Source organism: Rattus norvegicus, chromosome 6 (assembly GCF_036323735.1).
Source record: "Rattus norvegicus strain BN/NHsdMcwi chromosome 6, GRCr8, whole genome shotgun sequence".
Classification (NCBI taxonomy): domain Eukaryota; kingdom Metazoa; phylum Chordata; class Mammalia; order Rodentia; family Muridae; genus Rattus; species Rattus norvegicus.
In genome coordinates this window covers 103,431,702-103,453,387 of record NC_086024.1, presented here as the reverse complement: position 1 = coordinate 103,453,387, position 21,686 = coordinate 103,431,702, and the positions used below count along the sequence as shown (strand labels likewise).

General features: G+C 46.4%; 1 protein-coding gene across 2 annotated transcripts; it reads left to right on the top strand.

The window, feature by feature from the left end:
• The first annotated feature begins 930 nt into the window (after nucleotides 1-930).
• Nucleotides 931-19,232, top strand: Plek2 (pleckstrin 2). 2 transcript variants are annotated; one of them, NM_001114180.1, is made up of 9 exons: nucleotides 1,017-1,076; nucleotides 7,291-7,455; nucleotides 10,882-11,063; nucleotides 12,464-12,555; nucleotides 12,841-13,028; nucleotides 13,238-13,339; nucleotides 15,589-15,672; nucleotides 17,929-18,007; nucleotides 18,632-19,232. In NM_001114180.1, the coding sequence occupies exons 1-9, from the start codon at nucleotides 1,035-1,037 to the stop codon at nucleotides 18,757-18,759; spliced, it is 1,062 nt and encodes a 353-aa protein (NP_001107652.1). In that variant the 5' UTR covers nucleotides 1,017-1,034; the 3' UTR covers nucleotides 18,760-19,232. The 2 variants fall into 2 exon arrangements, with proteins under 2 accessions (XP_063117999.1, NP_001107652.1); XM_063261929.1 differs by lacking the exon at nucleotides 18,632-19,232 and having other exon boundaries at nucleotides 931-1,076; nucleotides 16,687-18,002.
• The last annotated feature ends 2,454 nt before the right edge of the window (nucleotides 19,233-21,686 follow it).

Below are 21,686 nucleotides of genomic sequence, written 5' to 3'. Positions count from 1 at the left end.
TATGCCTCCCAAAAGGAGTTGACAGAGGTGTAGGATCAGGCTTTCCCCCCTTTTTCTACCCTGGGTTTGAACCCTGCTCCAGTTCAAAAGCAGGTGCGCTTGCAGTGCCCTGGGGCGGTGTGGCTCTGAGTGACTTCAAGTTTCAAGTTTCAGTTTCCTGGGAAATATAATAGTATTTGCCTCGTGGAGTTGGGGTATTGCAAATAAAACCTAGCGCTACTATTGGGAAGAGAATGGAAGCTCTGTTGTCTTTGGATTAAAAATTTAGGAAGCTTTTACCTGGCCCCTGCCAGGTCTCTTGCTTTAAAGGTGAAGAGGTATGTTTGTTACAGAACCAGAGGCATCAGTGGGGCAGAGCCCAGCATAGGGGCCCTTCCTTCTGCAGGGCAAAGAAGGAGTATCAGGGATTCTATGCAGATCAGCACTACTGACGTTTTCAGGCGCCAGCATAGCGTAGGAGGACGTTGTGTTGATTCTATTGAGATGTTTTCTACATCGCAGGCATTAATTTTTACTTTAAAATATTGCATTACATTATGACTCATGTGGACAACTGGATTATTTCACACTCTCTTTAAACTCACCCGAATTGCTAAAATCTTTCATTCTCATTTTTTCCCCGTCGTTTGCTTTTGAGATGAAGATGGTATGATACACACATTGAGGTGAGAATGTGTTCTGTTCACAGGGCTCTGTAGACTGTGCCGGTTACCTTGGATTTGTGATTCTCGTACCCTACACACTCCTCTGCCTCTGTTTCCTCCGCGCTCAGGAATGGCTCACAACTATAGACACCCGTCCAGGGTCCTGTTCTTGGGCGATCACTGCGGACCGTGCCGGGTAGGGCTGGCACACCGGGCACCTGGCGTGGGAAGGTCGGCGCAAAAGTCCGGACTGGGCCAGACTTCCTGCCCGCAGGGCGGGAGTCTCTGGAACTGGATGCGCGCCAGGGGGCGTCTCCGGGCGGGAGCGGCTTCCTGGGCGCGGGCGGCACCGACAGCGGAGCGCGGGGACAGCTCACCTGGACTGGCGACATGGAGGACGGCGTGCTTAAGGAGGGTTTCCTTGTGAAGAGGGTGAGTGTGCTCTGGCCTCGCGCCCGCGTGGCCGTGGGGACAGCGGGGCAGGCAAGTGCTGGATGCGCAGAGCAGCTGGCGAAGTGTTCCCACTGGCCAGCGGGCCCGGCTTGCAAAGGCTGATCCTGCTTGATTACTTTGGTTCAGGGCTGGCTCTCGGGTGGATCTCTTAAAACAATTTACTGGAGTTGAGGACGAAGCCAGGGACAGGACTCATGGTTAGTATATTCAAGGCCCTGGGTTCAGTTCACAGCAACACACACACACACACACACACACACACACACACACACACCCCCCGCACACCACACGCCTTATTAAAGTACCATAAGTGGTGTGGGTGCAGGGTGGAGAGAGCATGGTTAAAAGGTACAGTTGGAAAGAAGGAATGACCTTCTGTGGTAGAGAGTTAACTGTGGCAGATATATTCTCAAGTAGCTAAGGGGAGTTCGAATGTTTCCAACACCAGGAAACATTAATAAATGTTTGAGGTGATGGAGGTGCCAGTTACCCTGATGCGATCATTGCAGACCGTGCCCATGATTGACATCCCACTGTGTGTACTTCATGCACAGTCAGGTGTCGATTAAACATAACAGTACAGTATTGAGATATAAGGCACCATGGATATGCCGTGTAATATACAGCCTGACCTCGTGTGTGTGTGTGTGTGTGTGTGTGTGTGTGTGTGTGTGTGACCATTAGCTTTCTTATTTCATCCTTCCATCAGTCCTTCAGGGTTAATGATGGGCACCAGGACTGATATGGCTCTGTGTTAGAGATGGGGAGCAAGGGGACACAGCTTGTCTAGAGTGCGTGAGTGTTAGGTAGGATATGAACTCCATCCTCAGTCCTCCCCAGCCCCTTTGTTGAAGAAGCAAGAATCCAACCGGGGAATGTGGGACTCCCAGGATGCCTAGGATCAAGGTAGAAAATGAACAAAAGAATCTAGAAGAGAAACTTGTATGGTTCATTCAGTGCACGCAGAAAATCTCGGGTTCAATCTCTAACTCCTAAAACAATTATTTTAACATTGATGTCAACACTGGCCATTTATATTAGTATAAAATATGTGCATATATTACATATAATATATATGCCTTTTGGCTGTTGTTCTGGGCCGACAGTCTTAGGAAGCTTGGTGATGAAGGGTAAGAATTGTCCTCCTCGTTGGCTCACTGGGTCACATTAGCCCTGAAGGCTCATGCCCCTTTCAGCTTCTGTTTACAAGATGTCTGTGTTGTTTTGCACAGTTTGTGATATGGGAGGCGAGGGAGAGGCAAGGCACGAGTTTCTCCAAAGCTCTAAGCATGGAGGATGGGAAGCCAATGGATCAGTGGACTGGTGGTGTCCATCTGTCCAGAATTCCATGCTCACTTTGTGTCTTTGTCATATAAACGATAATTTGGTTCATCCAACTCGCAGTGACAGCCTGTGGGGAGCGTCTGACTCCCACCATTCTGCAGTCTGTAAAGTGCTGGTGTCATGTGGGGTTGCTTGGTGATTGCTAGGCCGAGGTAGAGGCCCGTGGAGGAGGAGAGGGGTTACCTCCAGGTCAAACCCTTCAGATAGGGCTTTGTGGGCCTCTGCCTATTCCTTGGGTTCCTACACGACTCTCCTCTGCCACCACTACTATGTGGAGACAGAGGAGGATTGAGGTTCATCGGGACCCTGACACACTGAGAAGGGTTGCTCTTCTCTTCTAGGAGGCCCTGGTTAGAATCCAGGGTGACAGGAATCGACACACAGGGTGAGAGATTGAAAGGACAATCAGGCTCTTTCCAGCCTGATCTGAGGCAAGTGGAAGTCACATTTGTTCCTGCCCAGGGAAGGAGCTGGCTCAGGACCCCTGCTGGGATCAACACCTGCTCCCACTGCCACCTAAATCCACTTTCCTCTTAAAGCCTGTGCCACCGAGGAAGTTACAGGGTCGCGATGGCACTGCGTGGTTTAGGAGAGTTCCAGCCCCAGGATGGCGAAGACCTGAGCTGGAAGCCGGAGAGTAGAACAGCCATCTCCTGGAAGGTTTAGCTGGAGGCAGGCAGGCAGGGGCATGATGGATTTGGCTCCTAATCCTGCCCAGACAAGAAAACCAAACTTGACACAAAACATAGGGCACTTGCCAGGCCTGGCTTTCAGGGAGAGGTGCAGGGGTGCTCACGTGTGTGCGAGTGTGTGTGTGTGTGTGTGTGTGTGTGTGTGTGTGTGTGTGCGCGCGCGCGTGTGTGTATGTAATACAACTCTGCAGTGAAGGGAGTTAAAGCAGGTGTTGCTGCCAGGCTTGGATCTTGCTTGAATGCTGGCCTGGAGATGTCCACTGTAGACTCCAGGACTCCATCTCAAGGAAAGACAGTGAAAGTTGTATTGTTTGTTGTTGTTTTGTTTTTTTGAGACAGAGTCTCATTTGTAAAAACACTAGCCTCAAACGCTTCGTGTATTTACGGATGACCTTGAACTCCTTGATCCGTCAGCCTCCACCTCCCAAGTCCTGGTTTACAGGCATGTACCATCACGTCCAGTGTACTCAGTGCTGGGGAGTCAGTCCAGCTCAGCAAGCCCTCTACCAACTGAGTGCATCCAGTGCAACAAAGTATGTATGAGAAATTCAGACGACTGGTATAGTGGCTCAGACCTCACTTGGGAGACTGAGGGAGGAGGATCCTGAGTTGGTGCCTCACTTGGGAGACTGAGGGAGGAGGGTCCTGAGTTGGTGCTTCAGCTACATAGAGACTCTGTCTCAAATAAACAGATAACACAACCAATCCACCAAACACCCCGGAAGCTACCTACATATCTCCTGAGATAAACAAATGATCAATTAAATAATGGTTAGACAGATGTTAAAAATACTCATGGCGTTAGATCTTAAGAGAGAAAAGACACGAAGTGTGGCAGTTGCTTTCCTGGTTGGGTTGATCAAATACCAAGAGAAAACAAATTAAGGGAAAAAGAGGTTTTCTTGGCTCCTGGTTTAGGAGTCCATCGTGGTGGGAAAGGCATGGCAGAGGTCATGGGCTTGCAGCTGGGGATTCCTCACATCCGGGTAGACCAGGAAACAGGGAGCACGGCTATGCCTGAGCATCTTTTCCCTTTCTGTTCAGTCTTGGATCCCAGTTCATGGGCCAGTGCTGCCCATGTTCAGAGTGGGTCTCTCCTTCTCTGTTTAGCCTCCTTCAGGGGGCTGGAGAGATGGCTCAGCAGTTAAGACTGCTCTTCCAGAGGTCCCGAGTTCAAATCCCAGCAACCACATGGTGACTCACAACCATCTGTAATGGGATCTGATGCCCTCTTCTGGTGTGTGTGAGGACAGCTTCACTCTACTCATGTAAATAAAAATAATAATAAATCTTAAAAAAAAAAAAACCTTCAGATACACCCATGTGTACTCTCCTAGGTGATTCCAAATCCAGCCAAGGTGAAGAGGCAGGTTAACCATCACATAAGGTACATGTGGAAAAAAAAAAAACACATGCCAAAAAGAAAAAAAGACTCCAGGAGTTCTAGAGGCCGGAGGTCCAAAACTCAAGGTACTGGTAGGGCTATGCTCCCTGCCTGCCAGGCGGACCCTTCACTTGCTCCCCTGGCTTCTGTAAGGATACCAGTCACATTTCACATGGAATTAGCTCCTTCCTTAGTGTGATGTGACCTCATCCTAATTTGATAGCATCTACAGGACTTTATTTCCAAATAAGATCGTATTCATGGGTATCAGCAGTTAGGATGTCAATGTTTCTTCTGGGAGACACAATCCACCCCTTAATAAGTACCAGCTCTCCTTTTGGGGGTTGTAGGGTATAACCAACGGTCTGCTTCTTTGTCTTAATTATTTACTTACTTCTTTATTTTGAAACAAGGTCTCACTGTACAGACCAGGCTGCCCCCGAACTCACGGAGGTCTACCTGCCCTGTCTCTGAGTGCTGGGATATCCTGGAGGAAACCCTGGCTGTCTGTTTCCTCATCATTAAAGCAGGAGTGGAGTATCCTCCGATGAGAGTGTATCCGGCTAATGTTTTATGCTTCTTTAGTATAGCCATGGGGTGCGAGCTCATCTCATGGGGCCCCTCCTGCCCCATAAAGGAGCTGGCCTCTGCCCCAATCCGTGGCTTACAGATAAGAGGCCTGACATGGGAGGGTTCTCCGTGCACGGGGACTCGTGTCTAGGTAGAGTAGGAGCTGGGTTTGTCTGGACCTAGACTAACTCTGCCCGTGTGAACTGTGGCTTCTCTATGGAGTGTGGTACGAGAGTATCCCGCAGGCCTCCTGGTGAGGTCCCCACTGCAGTCTCACTGTTTCACTCACTTGTTCCAACACACTGTGGTCAGAATGATTGTTTTGTTGAGGTGGGGTCTCCCTGCATAGCTTCAAATTTGTGATCCTCTTGTCCCAGGTATGATTACAGATTAGAGGGCCACTAAGCCTGACCAGAGTGACCGACCGATTGATTAATTTTAATCCAGGCTGGCTTTTTTACAATGTAACTAAGGATAATGACACAGTTCTTAACTTCTGATCAGGTTTCCTCCATCCCCTGAGCAGGCGTGTGCTACCGGGCTCAGTATGTATATGTGGTGCTGGGGACAAATCTAGGACAATCTAACACACAAATCATGCATGTTAGGTGAACACTCTACATCTAGGTTACATCCCCGACTCCAGAGTGGCCTTTCCAACCTGAGACCCTAAGCTTGTTCTGCTTCTGCTTAGAGTCCTTCAAGGTATGAAGATCAAACCGTGACAGAGTGGGAAACCTTTGCCTACCAGGAAGCCATTACTTCCCCATCCCTGCCCCATGGTACTCTGGCCAAGTCACGAAGAGCCATGCAGATGCTCCTAAAAAGGAAATACTGTTGTGGTGTCAGTACTGGGGAATCAAACCTAAGACCACACAAAGACTAGGCAAGGGCTCTGTCACCAGGCTACATCCCCACCCTACTCTCGCCTGCCTTCCTCGTCTGACTAAATAACTCATCATGTTTAATTCCCAGCAACCACGTGGTGGCTCACAACCATCCATCCCAGGATCTAAAGCCCTCTTCTGGCGTATATACAGACAGAGCACTCATATACATAAAATAAATAAATCTTTTTTTAAAAAAAAAAAAGATTTATTTTACAACTATAAAAACAGCATGTTCTTTTCTGGGTGTTATAAATCTATGTCTATAAATCTAGAACTCAGAAGTCTGAGGCCAGAGGGTCATAGGTTCAAATCCAGCCTGGGTAAGACCCTGCTGTGTTTAAAAGAAATGTTTGAATGCTTTCAATTCAATGGTGGAGTTGCTTGCCAAGCATTTTTGAGGCCCTGGTTCGATTTCTACCACCACACACCCACATAAAATTGTTTAGGATATATTTTTAGAATTATATATTAGGGGCCTGGGATATAAGTTCAGAGTACTCACCTTGCATACATGGTGCCTTGGCTTCAGTCTCTGGCTACATACACACTCACATGCAAAGATTTTCTTTTAAAATGTTATTTACTTATTTATTTAGTTTTGGAGACAGGAACCTGGCTAGCCTGGAACCCTCTATGTAGATATAACTAGTTTTGAACTCACAGAGATCTGTCTGTTTCTGCTTCAGGAATTAAAGGTGTATAGTACCTCCCTCAGGGCAGGAGAATCACGAGTTCCAGGTTAGCCTGGGTTTCATAGTAAGACCCTGTCTAAATACACATTCATGCATGCTGGATACATACATATCTAATATATACATAATGCATACATACACATACGCCCTGTCTAAATACATACATGTATACATGTATACAGACATACAGATAGACATGGTAAAGGGAAAAGACACGAAGGAAAATCCACATGTTAACGTCTGCCTGGTATAATAGAATTACAGCTGAGTGATTATTCTTTGTATTTTGCAGTTTCTCTCAAGCTTTATGGCTTGGTCCTGGGATGTATATCTCAGAGGTAAAACGCTTGCCTCACACTAGAGGCCTGGATTTGATCCCTATCACTGGGGTGGGGGGTATTTATAGACAGAATAAAAGCCAGTAGGAAGTAAGGCCAAGGTCAAAGGCTTCTTGCCTCGAGAAGAGACGAGCACAGAACAGCCTGACACAATTACTGCTCCCTCCGTCACTGTGCATTGACTCTCAGCCCACACTTACTTTAGTCATGGGCTTCCTCTCTCTATGCCGTATCCTCCCCTGCATCATCTCACCGCTGGGATTTCCTGTCTGTCCATCCATAGGGCCACATTGTCCACAACTGGAAGGCACGATGGTTCATCCTCCGGCAGAACACACTCCTGTATTACAAGCTGGAGGGCGGCCGGCGAGTGACCCCGCCCAAGGGGAGGATCGTCCTCGATGGCTGCACCATCACCTGTCCCTGCCTGGAGTATGAAAACCGGCCGGTATGTGAGTGAGTGAGCATCCAGATGCTTGGTCCCCCGTTCCAGCCACCTCACCCTTTCGTTATCACTGAATGATCTGGGTTCAAATCTTGGCTGTCCTGTGAACCAGGGCAAGTAGTTAAACCTCTTCCAGCTCTTGTCTGTCATTTGTAAAATGTGATAAGATAATTATATGAAGATGTTTCACATGTTGTGATGGGGATTGAGAAAGTGGTCTGTTAAAATACCCGGTGTTCTAGGGGGCAGATGCCAAATCAAAACAAACTCAGGAGACTGTGGATGTTAACAATGGCTGTCTCTTAGCAGCAAAGTACAGGTGAGATTTTCTTTATATGTTCCTGTTTCCTTCAAGATTTATGACCAGGAGTTGGAGGGGGGGGCATAAAGAGTGAGAAACGGTGCTGTCTTGGGAGTCAGTGTGATGGCTTACAACCCTTGAAGGGCATATGTTTCAGAAGTGAGGGCCAGCTTTCACCCTATCATCAAAAAAGATATGTCAGGGTCCAGGTGTGGTGTGGTGGCACACACCCTTAATCCCAGCAGTTGCAGGACAGAGAGGCAGGCTCTTGTGAGTTCACGACCAGCCTTGTCCATAGAATGAGTTCCAGGCTAGCCAGGGCTGCTAGTGTACCCTTAACAAAATCAATGGGGCCAACAGGTAGCTTAGCTATTAAAAGCATTTCCTGCTTGTGGTAGTTTGGTTCCCAGCACTCATATCAGGCAGCTCAAACTGCTGTAGCTCCAGGTCCAGGGGATCTGATACCCTACAAATATATAAGCACCTGTAAGTATGTGGTACACACCACACACACACACACACACACACACACACACACACACACACACACACACACACACACACGAGAGAGAGAGAGAGAGAGAGAGAGAGAGAGAGAGACCCCAAATGATGGTGTGAATATGAGCTGCAGAGCAAGGCATCACAACGGGTTGTCTGCTTCAAGTACAGCCCCAGGAACAGGGATTCTGGGAGTGAGGACTCCCAATGTAGCTAGAAGGGAGTGCTCACTGAAGTCGTGATGGGAGATCATCTGGGACCAGATGGAGCTAATGGGGAGCTACAGAAGGTTTTGAGTGAGAAAATGGATTGCTGAAAGTCCTTTTAGATGTCGGGCATAGTACCTCACACCTGTAATGCTACCACTCAGGAGGCTGAGGCAGGAGGAGCTCAGGAATTTAAGGGCAGCCTAGACAACATTACAGTTTCAGAAGTTTAGTCCATTACCGTCTCAGTAGGGAGCATGGCAGTGTGCAGGTAGACATAGTGCTGGAGAACGAGCTGAAGGTTCTATATCTGGATCTGCATCAGCAGGAAGAAAGAGACGATAGCACGGGCTTCTGAAACCTCAAAGCCCACCCCCAGTGGCACACTTCCTTTAAGACCACATCTCCTTTTTCTTTCAAAAAGTGCCACTCCCTGGTGACTGAATGAATATTCGATTGTGTAAGCCTATGGGGGACATTCTCATTCAACCTGCCACACCACTTATGAAGATCTGTGAGGCGTCAGTAGAACGTTGAAGGGTGGTGTGTGCTGAGATGACTTTGCATCCTCTTCCCCTAGAACCTGCGTGCACAGCAGGCATGGTGGTGCATACTTTTAATTCTAGTGCTCCGGAGGCAGAGGCAGGCAGATCAAGGCCAGTGTGGTTTACAAAGCAAGTTCTAGGACGGCCAGACCTACACAGGCCTTACCTCAAAAATCCAAACAAGGGCTAGAGATGGCTCAACAGTTAAGAGCACTGACTTCTCTTGTAGAGGTCCTGAGTTCAATTCCCAGCAACTACATGGTGGCTCACAACCATCTGTAATGAGATCTGACGCCCTCTTCTGGTGTGTCTGAAGACAGTGACAGTGTACTCAGATACATAAAATAAATAAATAAATCTTAAAAAAAAAAAAAAAACAAGTAAAGGACTTCACCTTCCAAAAGACTGAATACAGCATCTGAGCACATTTAGATAGCTTGTGTTTGTTGAGTTAATCGAGAACAAGGAAAAAGATGGACAGATGTGTCAGATGCTTTCGAAGAGGAAATCCTGGTTTCTTCAGTGGTACTCTGGGTATCACTGAACGAAGCCTGAACTCATAGGCTGCGTTTTAGACCTGTTGCCCCTTAATACTTATTAGAGTGCATGGGGAACATGGGTACTGTGGAAATGAGAAAACTTTAGTTTTAAATTTTAAATGGGAAACAGGCTAAATTCCTGGAGTTGTACACTTCCTGTTATAAGCCTATGGGGGACATTCTTACATTCTTCATGTTAATTTTACGTGAAATTGTGACTTGTATGATTATTTTGAAGTATTTGGTTGTTCTGGATTGAAAAGGATTGAGCACAACCAACAGTTTCTTTAGGAACAAGTCATAAAGTGTGTGCACGTGTATGCGTGCATGAGTGTGCGTGTGCTTGTGCGTGCGTGCATGTGTGTGTATGTGTGCGTATGCATGCATGAGTGTGTGTGCGCGTGCATGACTGTGCATGTGCTTGTGCGTGCATGCACGCGTGTGTGTGTGTGTGTGTGTGCGCTATTGAGGTGTTTGAAATTCGCTTGGCCTTTCTAGTCTCTACAGAAACAAGTTCAAACCAACCTTCCATGACACCGGCAAGCGAATGCTAACTTAGTGAAATGTCTTCATAATATCCCTTGGGTCACTGAGTCAGTCATGCCTTATTCCTCATTTTTGTATCAATTTAAATGAAGGCTATTAACTTTGAAAGCAAAACAAGTTGGTTGTGAATGCGCTGGTGACCACAGTTAGGCTTGACATGTCTGAGAGAGACTCCTGGCAGTGGGCCTGGTCTACTTCTTCCACAGTTGGTTTAAGAGCCCCCAGGTGTCCAGTTAGAGGATACAAAAGCGGCCCCTCGTACAAAGTCTGTCTACCGATTCCACCAAGCGTGAGTCCGCAGTGTCAGTAGCGGCTCACAGCCCTTGCACTCCTAGGTTGTTGGCAATGCAGGACCTCTGTCTCAACCTAGTCCTGGGGCAGAATCTTCCATTTTGGGTGGGGAATCCATCCTCTGAGGATGCAGAGCATGGAGCAGAGGACAAACCTTTTGGGAAGGAGCTGAAGCTATGTCACATGAAGAATGAGTGAAAGACGTGGAGATATTTAAACTGTGATCGGAAATGAGGCTGTGGTTCTGGAAGGAGGAGTCAGAGCTGTAATGCTGGGATGTACTCTGCATTAATGTGTGTAGAAGGGAAAGGTTGCTTTAGGAGGCCATGAGCCCGTTGTCTTGGATGTACCCAAATCAATGTGTCCAGCCCCTCTTGCTGAGTGTGAGCAGGGGCTGGACACTAGGCATCCCCGGACACATCCTCCTGGGTCCTCGCTGGCCCTGTCATTCTTGCTGTCAGCATTCCCCGAATATTGGTCTGTCTGGTTGTCTCTTCTCACAGCTCCTCATTAAACTGAAGACCCGAACTTCCACTGAGTACTTCCTGGAGGCCTGTTCTCGAGAGGAGAGAGATGCCTGGGCCTTTGAGATAACAGGGGCTATCCACGCAGGGCAGCCGGGAAAGATCCAACAACTCCACATACTAAAGAACTCCTTCAAGTTATCCCCGAACATCAGCCTGCAGTGAGTCCCCCCCCCCCCCGCCCCGCCTGTCCCCGACTCTGCCTGGGCTCCCTGCTGCCTCTCCTGCCTGTTTATTGGTGCTACACCACGGCTCTGGCTATCCAACCGTTGTGCTTCAGAGTGAGCTGTTTTCTCTGTTCTGGTTATGCTGTGTTGACTGCCTGGGACTTGCTCTATGTAGCTCCTCTTCTGTGTAGCTTCTCAGGACCAAGTGCTTCTACCTAAGTGAATGAGGTAGAAACCGCTCACTGTTCTACCCACTTTAGGCAGAGTGCTTGGAACTGTCATGTCTCTTTTACAGCTTAGTGTCAGGTAACAGTCACCTGTTTGGTGGGATCCCTCATTCCACCGTCCAAGAAATCATCGAGTCCCTCACAGTATGTGCAATTATTGTGTATCAATTTTAAAAGGGGGGGAAAGGGACAGTTACAGTATGTGCAATTATTGTGTATCAATTTTAAAAGGGGGGGAAAGGGACAGTTACTGAGCGCTGGCTGGATGCCGTGCACTGTGGCATGTGCCCCTCAGAGGCACAGGAGAATAAAGTCTCAAGGCCTTGCACCCCAAGACATACATAGAGGTGTTTCTTTGGCAGCAGCGACTGTCACACCAGGGAGAGGGAAGCCAGTCAGTGGTGGAGGTGATGATTTGGTCCCACAGACATGTCTGAAAGCTGTTTCCTGGGCTGGAGAGATGGCTCAGTGGTTAAGAGCACTGACTGCTCTTCCAGAGGTCCTGAGTTCAAGTCCCAGCAACCACATGGTGGCTCCCAACTATTTGTAAAGGGATCCTATGCCCTCTTCTGGTGTGTCTGAAGACAGCTACAGTGTACTCACATACATAAAATAAGTAAATCCTTAAGAAAAAAATTACAAGACATTAAAAAAAAAAGGTGTTTCCATCATGGAAATGCCATATAACCTCGCAGGCAGACAGCCTCACTGTTAGACCCACACAGATGGGATGTGAATCTACTCCTGGACTCCAAACTCCACCTCAGCCTCTGAAGTCACGTCTGTGCACTGTCTACGGGTCTGCACCCCTGCTATGCCAGGGTGAGCCCGTAGGAGCAGTTGATATGGCGGATCACAAAAGGGACAATACGGAGGGGGAGCTGAAGGAGTCCAGACAAAATGTAGCAAATCATAGGCAGCCACAACGTAGGTTACTGCAGACTCTATGCTTTAAACCGTCCCAGTTGTTTTATGTCAACAGTAATAGTTGCCTAGTGTGAACTATTCGAACATTTAGATGACCAAGAAGAGCGGAGTATTGGGTATTGATCGTGTAACAAAAGCCTGTCTCCTTGGTGTGCGTCATACCATTTGTCCCTTGCTTTAGATCATGAACTGTAACTGACCGTGTGACCAGGCCCCTTTCTCTGCCTTCCTTCTCTGTAGTCGAATTGTGGACAAGATGCATGACACCAGCAGCGGACTCCGGCCGAGCCCCAACATGGAGCAGGGAAGCACCTACAAAAAGACCTTCCTGGGTGAGCCTGCCTGTCACAAGCCCGGGTGGGAGGCCTGGGGCGTGGAGCTCATCCAAGCTCATCCAAGTGGCTTATAATGGGGACGGAGCTGACTGCTAGGAAATGGGCTGGCCTGTGAGGACCACCTGTGGGTGTGGCTACAGCTCTGGAAATTGGATGTAACCATCTGGCCGCTCTTAGGTGGAACCTGAGGTCTCTCGGGAAGTCAATGTCAGTAAGCCCTTGAGTAGGCCAGGGTAAAGCTAGCCCGTGTTTGGATGGGTGTTTGTCCTTGTGCTCACACAGGCTCCTCCCTGGTGGACTGGCTCATCTCCAGCAACTTTGCAGCCAGCCGTCTGGAGGCAGTGACCCTGGCCTCCATGCTTATGGAAGAGAACTTCCTCAGGCCAGTAGGGGTCCGGAGCATGGATGCTATTCGCTCTGGGGATCTGGCCGAGCAGTTTCTGGATGACTCCACAGCCCTGTACACTTTTGTAAGTTAATGGTTGGGTTCCTTTGGCCATTAGGGGAGAGAGGAGGAAGTGGTAAGAGTAGGAGCTATAGGGAAGACCCAGAGTATGCAGAACAGCTCTCCTGAGGGAACGAGGGACTTCTGTGTTGATAAATTTTCCGCCTTTGCAAACCCGGTGTCCTGGGTCTGGAGTTCTTCTGTAACAAGTGCTTGCTTTCCCCTTCCCACTAGGCTGAAAGCTACAAGAAGAAGGTAAGCTCCAAGGAGGAAATCAGTCTCAGCACCATGGAGTTAAGTGGCATAGTGGTCAAACAAGGCTACCTATCCAAGCAGGTATGACTGCCTTTGAGCAGGAGGAGATGCATGAATTATACTTGGAGGAGACAGGAAGGACCCCAGGGAGGCAGGGGCTGAGGATGCTGGGGTAATCTTTATTAATGGGATCTACAGAAACAGGACCTCCCCTTCTCAGCCACAAGAAGCAAGCCAAAGACCTGCATGTTCACATATACCAGACCCAAGAATTGTTTTGAAAAAAAAAAAATACACACACAAGTAATTGTTACATTGTCTTTGTTTGGGTTTGGTTTCTGGGAAGAGACAGCATGACCATGGCCACACCAACTCCTTTCGTTTGTATTTGCTTTTGCTTTTGAGACAGGGTTTCTCTGTGTAGTCCTGGCTGTCCTGGAACTCACTCTGTAGATGAGGCTGGCCTCCAACTCAGAGATCCAGACCATGGCAGCTCTTAAAATGAAAACATTTGGTTGGAACTGACTTAACCGTCTCAGAGGTTTAGTCTGTTATCATCATGGCAGGGAGCATGGCAGCACGCAGGCAGACATGGTGCCGGAGAAGGAGCTGAGGGTTCTGTATTCCGATCTGCAGGCAGCAGAAGGGGATTTTATGCCACACTAGGCCTCACTTGAGCACAGGAGACCTTAAAGCCCGCCCCAACAGGGACACTTCCTCCTACGTGGCCACACCCACTCCAAGGTCACATTCCCTAATAATGCCACTTCCTATGGGCCAAACATTCAAGCACATGAATAGGTCATACCTATTCAAACCACCATACACATTAAAAAGCAACTTCTATATTATTGTCTGATTTCACATTTGTGATGTGATTTTTTTTAAAAGATTTATTCATTTATTATATATATAAGTACACTGTAGCTGTCTTCAGATACACCAGAAGAGGGCATCGGATCTCTTTACAGATGGTTGTGAGCCACCATGTGGTTGCTGGGAATTGAAGTCAGGACCTCTGGAAGAACTTGGTGCTCTTAACCGCTGAGCCATCTCTCCAACCCCCTTGTGATGTGATTTTGACGAGCATAGGTTTCCCTCTGCTCTTAGATTATTATTTACCACAGAAGCTGTGGACCACCACAAAGGTCCTGCTGCTGCTGGACCACTGAGAGCAACACCGACAGAGGAAAGACATGAGACCCCGCAGGAGTGGGTCAGGGCCCGAGAGAGGCTCTAAGTGCTTAGGAAGTTTTGTGCTCTTGGGCGTGAGTTCAGAGGAAGTTTCTTTCGCACTCTCTGTCACACACACAGATTAATTAATACCTTCTATTTACGTTTTATCATACACTGTATTGTGGACTATAATCGATCCTTTCTCTGATATAGAATGTTTCATTGATTTCCTCCGTGTATACATGGAAAGGGCACAAATACACTTGTAGCTACAGGGTTCTTGTTGGACCACTTGATCCTGAAAACGTTAGTGGCCTTGGGTGCACTGTGGCCTGTGAACTTCTGGTCCAGTTGACGCTTGCTCTGTCCTCCTCCTCCTTTAAAATAAAAAATTATTCATTATTATTATTATTATTGTTGTTTTAAAGATTTATTTATTTACTTTATACATGAGTACACTGTAGCTGTCTTCAGACACACCAGAAGAGGGCATCAGATTCCATTACAGATGGTTGTGAGCCACCATGTGGTCACTGGGAATTGAACCCAGAACTTACCGAAGCATAGTCAGTGCTCTTAACTGCTGAACCATCTCTCCAGCCCCATTAATATTATTATTTAAAAAAAATTATGCTCATGGGTGTTTTGTCTGCACGTATGTGTGTGCGGTGCCTACAGAGACCAGAAGAGGGAATTGGATCTTCTGGAACTGAACCTGAGTCTCCTTCAAGAGCAGCAAATGCTCTTAACTGTTGAGCCATCTCTCCAGCCCCCTCACCTTCTTTGTTGTTGTTGAGCAGTGGTGGGGATTGAACCCAGGGTCTTGTGTTTGCTTGCCTCACACCCCTACTGCTCAGCTATAGCCTCAGCCCCTTAGTCCTTCTTTTATTCCTGAGTGTGGGGATAGTAACACACCCCTTCTTTTAGTGCTAACTCTTATTTCTCTGTACACTAAATGTGGTTCTTTTGCTATGGTGCCACTAAACGGGGATTGTGTCACTGTAATCCTTGAGTGGATTGTAAACTCTCGCTGGAACATTGTCCCATCAGTGTAGGCTGGCTTGTTGGGGTTTTGTGTGATCGATGGAGGCATGGAAAAGGGAAGGAAATGTAGAACCGTCATGGGTGAGACTTGAGCCCTTTTCTTCCTACAGGGGCACAAGAGGAAGAACTGGAAGGTACGCCGATTTGTTCTGAGGAAGGACCCAGCTTTCCTGCATTACTATGACCCTTCCAAAGTGAGTGACCCGAGTTCCTTGGGGCTGTACTGCTTCTGAGTCCAAGTAGACTGGGAGCTGGTGTGTGTCCTCTCCTACATCCCGCATGGTTCTGTGCAGGCCATGCTATGGTCATACGGTTGCCTGCCCAGTGTTTGGCCTTCTGTGCCCACTCCCCACGAGAGGACCGTCATTATTTTGAGGAAAAGCACCTTTTACTTTCCCCAAAACCTGCTTGGTGGACAAGGGGAGGGCTACTCATGAGACTCCAGCCTCTTCAACCTTTTCATCCAACTGGCCCACAAGTTCTGCCTCCCTCAGCTTCTTTTCACCTTTGGAGACATTTTAATGTATTTAATTTACACAGTACATTTTGTGTCAGGAGTTGCTGCTCTGAGTTGCTGATAAATACCACCTCACATTGAGTTAATCTAATTCTAATCAAAGGAAGAAAAATGACTCTTCTCTTAGTCTCATGGAGGAACCCTCTCATCCCTGCTGTCTTAGTTAGGGTCTCCATTGCTGTGAAGAGACACCATGACCAAGGCAACTCTTTTTTTTTAACAAGATTTATTCATTTATTATATATAAGTACACTGTAGCTGTCTTCAGATACACCAGAAGAGGGCACTGGATCTCTTTACAGATGGTTGTGAGCCACCATGTGGTTGCTGGGAATTGAACTCATGACCTCTGGAAGAGCAGTTGAGTGCTCTTAACCACTGAGCCATCTCTCCAGCCCCCGACCAAATCAACTCTTATAAAGGACAATATTGAACAGAGGCTGGCTCATAGGTTCAGTCCATTATCATCAAGGTGGAACCATGGCAGCATCCAGCCAGGCATGGTGCAGGAAGAGCTGAGAGTTCTCCAGTTTCATGCAAAGGAAGGCAAGAGCAGACTATCTCATGGGCAGCTAGGAGATAGACAGAGCAGAGCCTGGGCATAGGACTTCAAAGCTTGTCTACACAGTGGCACACTTCCTCCAACAAGGCCACAACTTTTCTTTTCTTTCTTTTTTCTTTCTTTTACAAGGCCACACCTATTCCAACAAGACCACACCTCCTAATAGTGCAATTTCCCATGAGCTGAGTTTACTGAAACCACCACACCTCAAGCACAAGGAAGATGAAGGCCTGAGAAGAGAGAGAGCAGGAGAGCTGACTGTGGAAACAAACCCTTGGGTCTCCAGAAGGGCCCCTATTGACCTCTCTAACAGTTCTAGTGTTGCTGTCTTGTCTTTTTTTTTTTTTTTTAAATTTTTTTTTCCGGGGCTGGGGATCGAACCCAGGACCTTGTGCTTCCTAGGCAAGCACTCTACCACTGAGCCAAATCCCCAACCCCTTTTTTAATTTTTTTTTAAAGACAGAATATCATGCAGCCCGGGGTAGCCTCAAACTCATTTGTCATGTCACCAAGGATGGTATTGAATGCTGGGATTATAGATGTGTGCCACCACCCTGGATTGAATGCAAATTTCTGAGTAGGCTAATCAAGCATGTTAACGACTGAGCTACATTCCCAGCCACTCGAGTCCCCTTTGAAGCAAGGAAAATAACCAATGTATAAGACCAGGTTTTGCATTTAAATCTTAGGTCTAACCTCAACTACTTTGTGCCCTTGATGAGTCCAGGGCCTTTTGCTATTAATTTGCCCCCATGCTTCCTACTGCTGGGCTAAATCCACCCCTGTAGCTAGGATGTGTTTCTCCAGGCCTATTCTGTCTCCCCGTGAGACCGCCCTTGATTTCTACAGTGCTGGGTCCCTTCTTTGGGTTGTCTCCCTCCTCTGGTATCTAAGTCAACACCTCTGCATTGTTACTTAACTGCTTTAGCTTTTATTTGCTGAAGCCACCATTTAGTATTGATTATTAACAGAAGGGGCCAAGGGCTGAGGCTCCTGGTGTGTAAAGTTGCTCTTTAACCATCCGGATACCATAAACCCAGTCTTGTTTCATACCAAGCACATAACTAGACTTACATAGCAATGTCAAATGTGCAGGAACACCTGTCATTACCTATGGACAAAGGTTAAGGACGCCAGTGCATGCTTCTGGTAGAATTTTGGATCAGCCTGGTAACTTAATGGCACTGCTGCTACTGGTCTTGAAGAGGCCCAAACTGCCTCACTGGTATAAGTTACTTGGGCAAGTGAAGCACAAGTTCAGCCTCCTTTATAATTTGAAGTGGGCCTAACAAGGCCTACAGGTCAGTTATTAGAGGATCTTTTTTTTTTTTTTATGTTCATGAAATTACTGATTAATCTCTTCCTCCACAGGAAGATAACAGGCCAGTAGGTGGGTTTTCTCTTCGTGGTTCCCTTGTGTCTGCACTGGAGGATAATGGTGTTCCTACTGGTAAGCTAAAACTTCTGCTCTGGCCTCAAGATCTCTGGGGCCACCATCTGCATGTTTTTGATGCTCCTGGGAGGAAACCCTGAGCAGGCCTTTTCTCAATGAGACAATAATGTCATTTTTGAAGCCCATTTAAAAAACAAGGTAAAGGGTTATGTAGATGTTCTGTTTCAAGAATCAACAGAATAATCCTTACTTTTGATTTTCTTTACTCTGTTTCTGTGCTGATGACCTGTAAGCTTCCATCTACATTACAGTGAAGGGTCACAGTGTTTTCATGTTAGAGAATGCTTTCATTTTCTACCTGTACTGATTTTACAACCTGCAGCTCTGGTAGGGAGGCAGTATCATTTCTGACTTGTGGGTATAGAAATTGAGGTTCAAAACCAGCCCAAAGTAAACATCAAATTACACGCTTCTTTTAAACAAAAATTTAGGGGATTCTTTGATGAGACACTATAGGTCTATGAGTAGCACAGGGGCAAGCAAGCAAGCAAGCAAGCTGCAAACTTTCAGAATAACTACTGGCAGGCCTTGTGGAAATACTCCAGTGTTCTTGTCTTAGTAGCAGCTCGCTTCAAGCTGGAAGTTGACATGGATATTTAATACTTTTCCTCCCCCGTGTAGGAGTTAAAGGTAATGTCCAAGGAAACCTCTTCAAAGTGATTACGAAGGATGACACACACTATTATATCCAGGCCAGCAACAAGGCTGAGCGAGCAGAATGGATTGAAGCTATCAAGAAGCTAACATGATCTAAGGAGCAGACCAGGGTCCTCATTGGATACAGATGAGACTACCTGGAGAACTGGAGTACTTTTGGGGCTGGGGATGTGGCTCAGTGTTAGAGGACCTGCCTGGCAATCTTGAGGCCCCAGGTTCAATTCTTGGTACCGTTTAAAAAAACAAAAAAACCAAAAAACCTTTACCATTGTACATTTGCACCTCTTTGGAGACTGCTCAAGTTGGCTCCTCACATGACAGTGGGGATTCGATTTCCTGTCTTCTTATGACCAACTTTCAAAGCTGGACCAGCTCTTAGGTGAGCAGCATCTTGACTTTGCTCTTCAGAACAGAAATCTGCGTCCTTGGGGACCATAGTACCACCTCTCAATTGGAACACTAACTCTGGTTTTGCTATATTAAATACCCTAGTCTCAAGACAGCTCTCTTAACTGATTTCAGCAACTCAGTATCTCTGGGCTTAATAAAGATTGACATCTGTCTCTGGTTATTATGGTTCTTGTAGTTCTATGGTTCCCACAGGTTTCCAACCTGTAAGGCCCTATGTATTACAGAAGCTGGTTGTGGAGAAAGAAATCTCAGGTGATCTGTCACCAGGATAATGTTTCTCACGTTAAAGTGGGGGTGCTGGCAAACTGCTGACTGTTCAGAGGGATAGTGTCTGTCTTATACTGTAAGACAGCAAGTATCACAAGTTGCAGATGTCATACTCTCAAAATCTGTCACATATTTTTAAGAAATACAGCTTTTCTATGTAAAATGGACATTTAGAAAGACACGGAGCATGTGCTCTCTACAAGACAAAGATACAAATGGCAAAAGTTAAATTAAGGCATAAAACTTTGTCTAAAAATGAACATTGGCTGAAGTTAAGAACTTCCCCAGTTGGGAGTTAAAGTGAAAAGTCTGTATCATACAGTGTTTTTATAAATACTTTTATTAAATGTATACAGTGATCTGGCCCCATTACAGCCAGCATTTTCACCAAGGACAATGGCTTGGACTTTAATAGATAAAATACATAACGTACATTTAAGGGGAGTGGATATTTCTAAAGTGCCTAAGTAAAAACTTCTCTTAAAATAGATATCCTCTTAATGTCTGGAATACCTGACCCTGAATAGTCAGAAATCCCAAGAACATGTTTTTTTTTTTTTTTTCCCTTTATTCCTTACTTTGTAAGAGACTGCCTTTTCAAGCACCGTTTTTTCATTTGGCATCTTTCCAGGTTTAATGTACCTAGAATTACTTATCTGAATTAAACTACATTTGGCTTGATAGCTTCCTGCTTCCAAATTGCCAGAGCCATGCTTCCCATAGACAGCTACGGGTGAGACAAGGATTCTCTAGGGTTCTAAAACAGATGAGCAATGGCTTGAGACAGAGCAGTGAAGCTGGCAAGGTACTAGACCCAACTCTTTTTCATGCCTACTCACTTTGTTCTTGATGTAAAAAAAAAAAAAAAAATTACCTAGGATGCAAATGGGCTGGTGCACAGCAGTTGGAGTAGTGACAGAAAGAGCAGCACATCTCCATAGCTCTGGTTAGGAACTTGAACATCTTGAAATATGCCCCCCCCCCCAGTAAAACCCCCAGCCAATCAACCAAAATAAACCCCCCTAAAACCTCCAAAACTTGAACATATTGTGAGAATTGGTTGTCTGGTTATAAAACTGATTATAAACAAGCAGTTTCAATTCACTAATATTGGGAGTCTTAAATTATTATTCACTTTGTTGTATAGACTAACGACCATGATTGTAATCAAAGGCAGAAGAGGGAAAACAGAACTGTTAGCATTTTTAATGAGAAGGCTTTGGTGGGAGAGCCAAGATATGTAAGTTGTGTTTACACTCTGAGCCCTCATTTCATGGCTGGGTGAGGAGTTTGTTCATCATCACGGTATCACTGCAGCACTGACCTCCCTGGCTAGTCACCATTTTACACAACTGTAGAACCTAGCAAAAAAAGCTCAGATGGAATAAAAATTATCAGAGCCCTGAGCTATTTTTGTTTTGAGACAGGGTTTCTCTGTGTAGCCTGTTTTAGAACTTGCTTTGTAGACTTGGTCTTAAGGCTGCTCTGATTAAAGACGTGTACCACCATGCCTGGCTTAAATTTTTTTTTTTTGAGATAGGGTTTCTCTAACAGCCCTGGAACTTACTTTGCAGCCTCGAACTCAGAGATCTGCCTGCCTCCCAAGTGCTAGCTACAATTAAAGGTATATGCCACCAACCTGACTAAAGAGTTCTTTTTTTTTTTTTTTTTTTGGTTCTTTTTTTTCGGAGCTGGGGACCGAACCCAGGGCCTTGCGCTTCCAAGGTAAGCGCTCTACCACTGAGCTAAATCCCCAACCCCGAGTTCTTTTAAATATAAAACTTTTCGGGGCTGGGGATTTAGCTCAGTGGTAGAGCGCTTACCTAGGAAGCACAAGGCCCTGGGTTCGGTCCCCAGCTCCAAAAAAAAAAAAAAAAAAAAAAACCAAAAAACTTTTCAGTAAACAATCCCTAGGAAAAGGGTTACTTGATACTTGATAGTGCATTTTTTTTTCTTCTGTGGTAATGGGGATTGATCCCAGGGCCTTGACTTGCTAGGTATGTACCAGGCCAACTCAGCTACATTTCTACTCCTTTGAAGAGTATTTCTGTATTCTGTCTCTGAATTAGCTGGAATTACAGTTAGTATTGCAGCTCTGGTAACACCTTCATGTTCTTGAAAAAAATTTTAGTTGAGACAGGGTCTCACAGGGTCTTAGGTGACCTGTAACTTGACATATAGACCAGGTAGGCTTTGAACTCAAGAGATCCATCTGTCACCTCTATGATGGAATTAAAGGCATGCATACCTGGCCCTAAACTTGTTTCTTGATGCATTTTTAATCTATGGATCACAACCCAAGGTGGCCAAATGATCCTTTCACAAGGGGTTGCCCAAGACC

Coding starts and splice junctions, on each gene's coding strand:
- Plek2 (NM_001114180.1), top strand. CDS start 1,035: ATGGAGGACGGCGTGCTTAAGGAGGGTTTCCTTGTGAAGAGG. Junction 1,077..7,290: donor AGGGTTTCCTTGTGAAGAGG/GTGAGTGTGCTC, acceptor GTCCATCCATAG/GGCCACATTGTCCACAACTG. Junction 15,673..17,928: donor ATTACTATGACCCTTCCAAA/GTGAGTGACCCG, acceptor CTTCCTCCACAG/GAAGATAACAGGCCAGTAGG.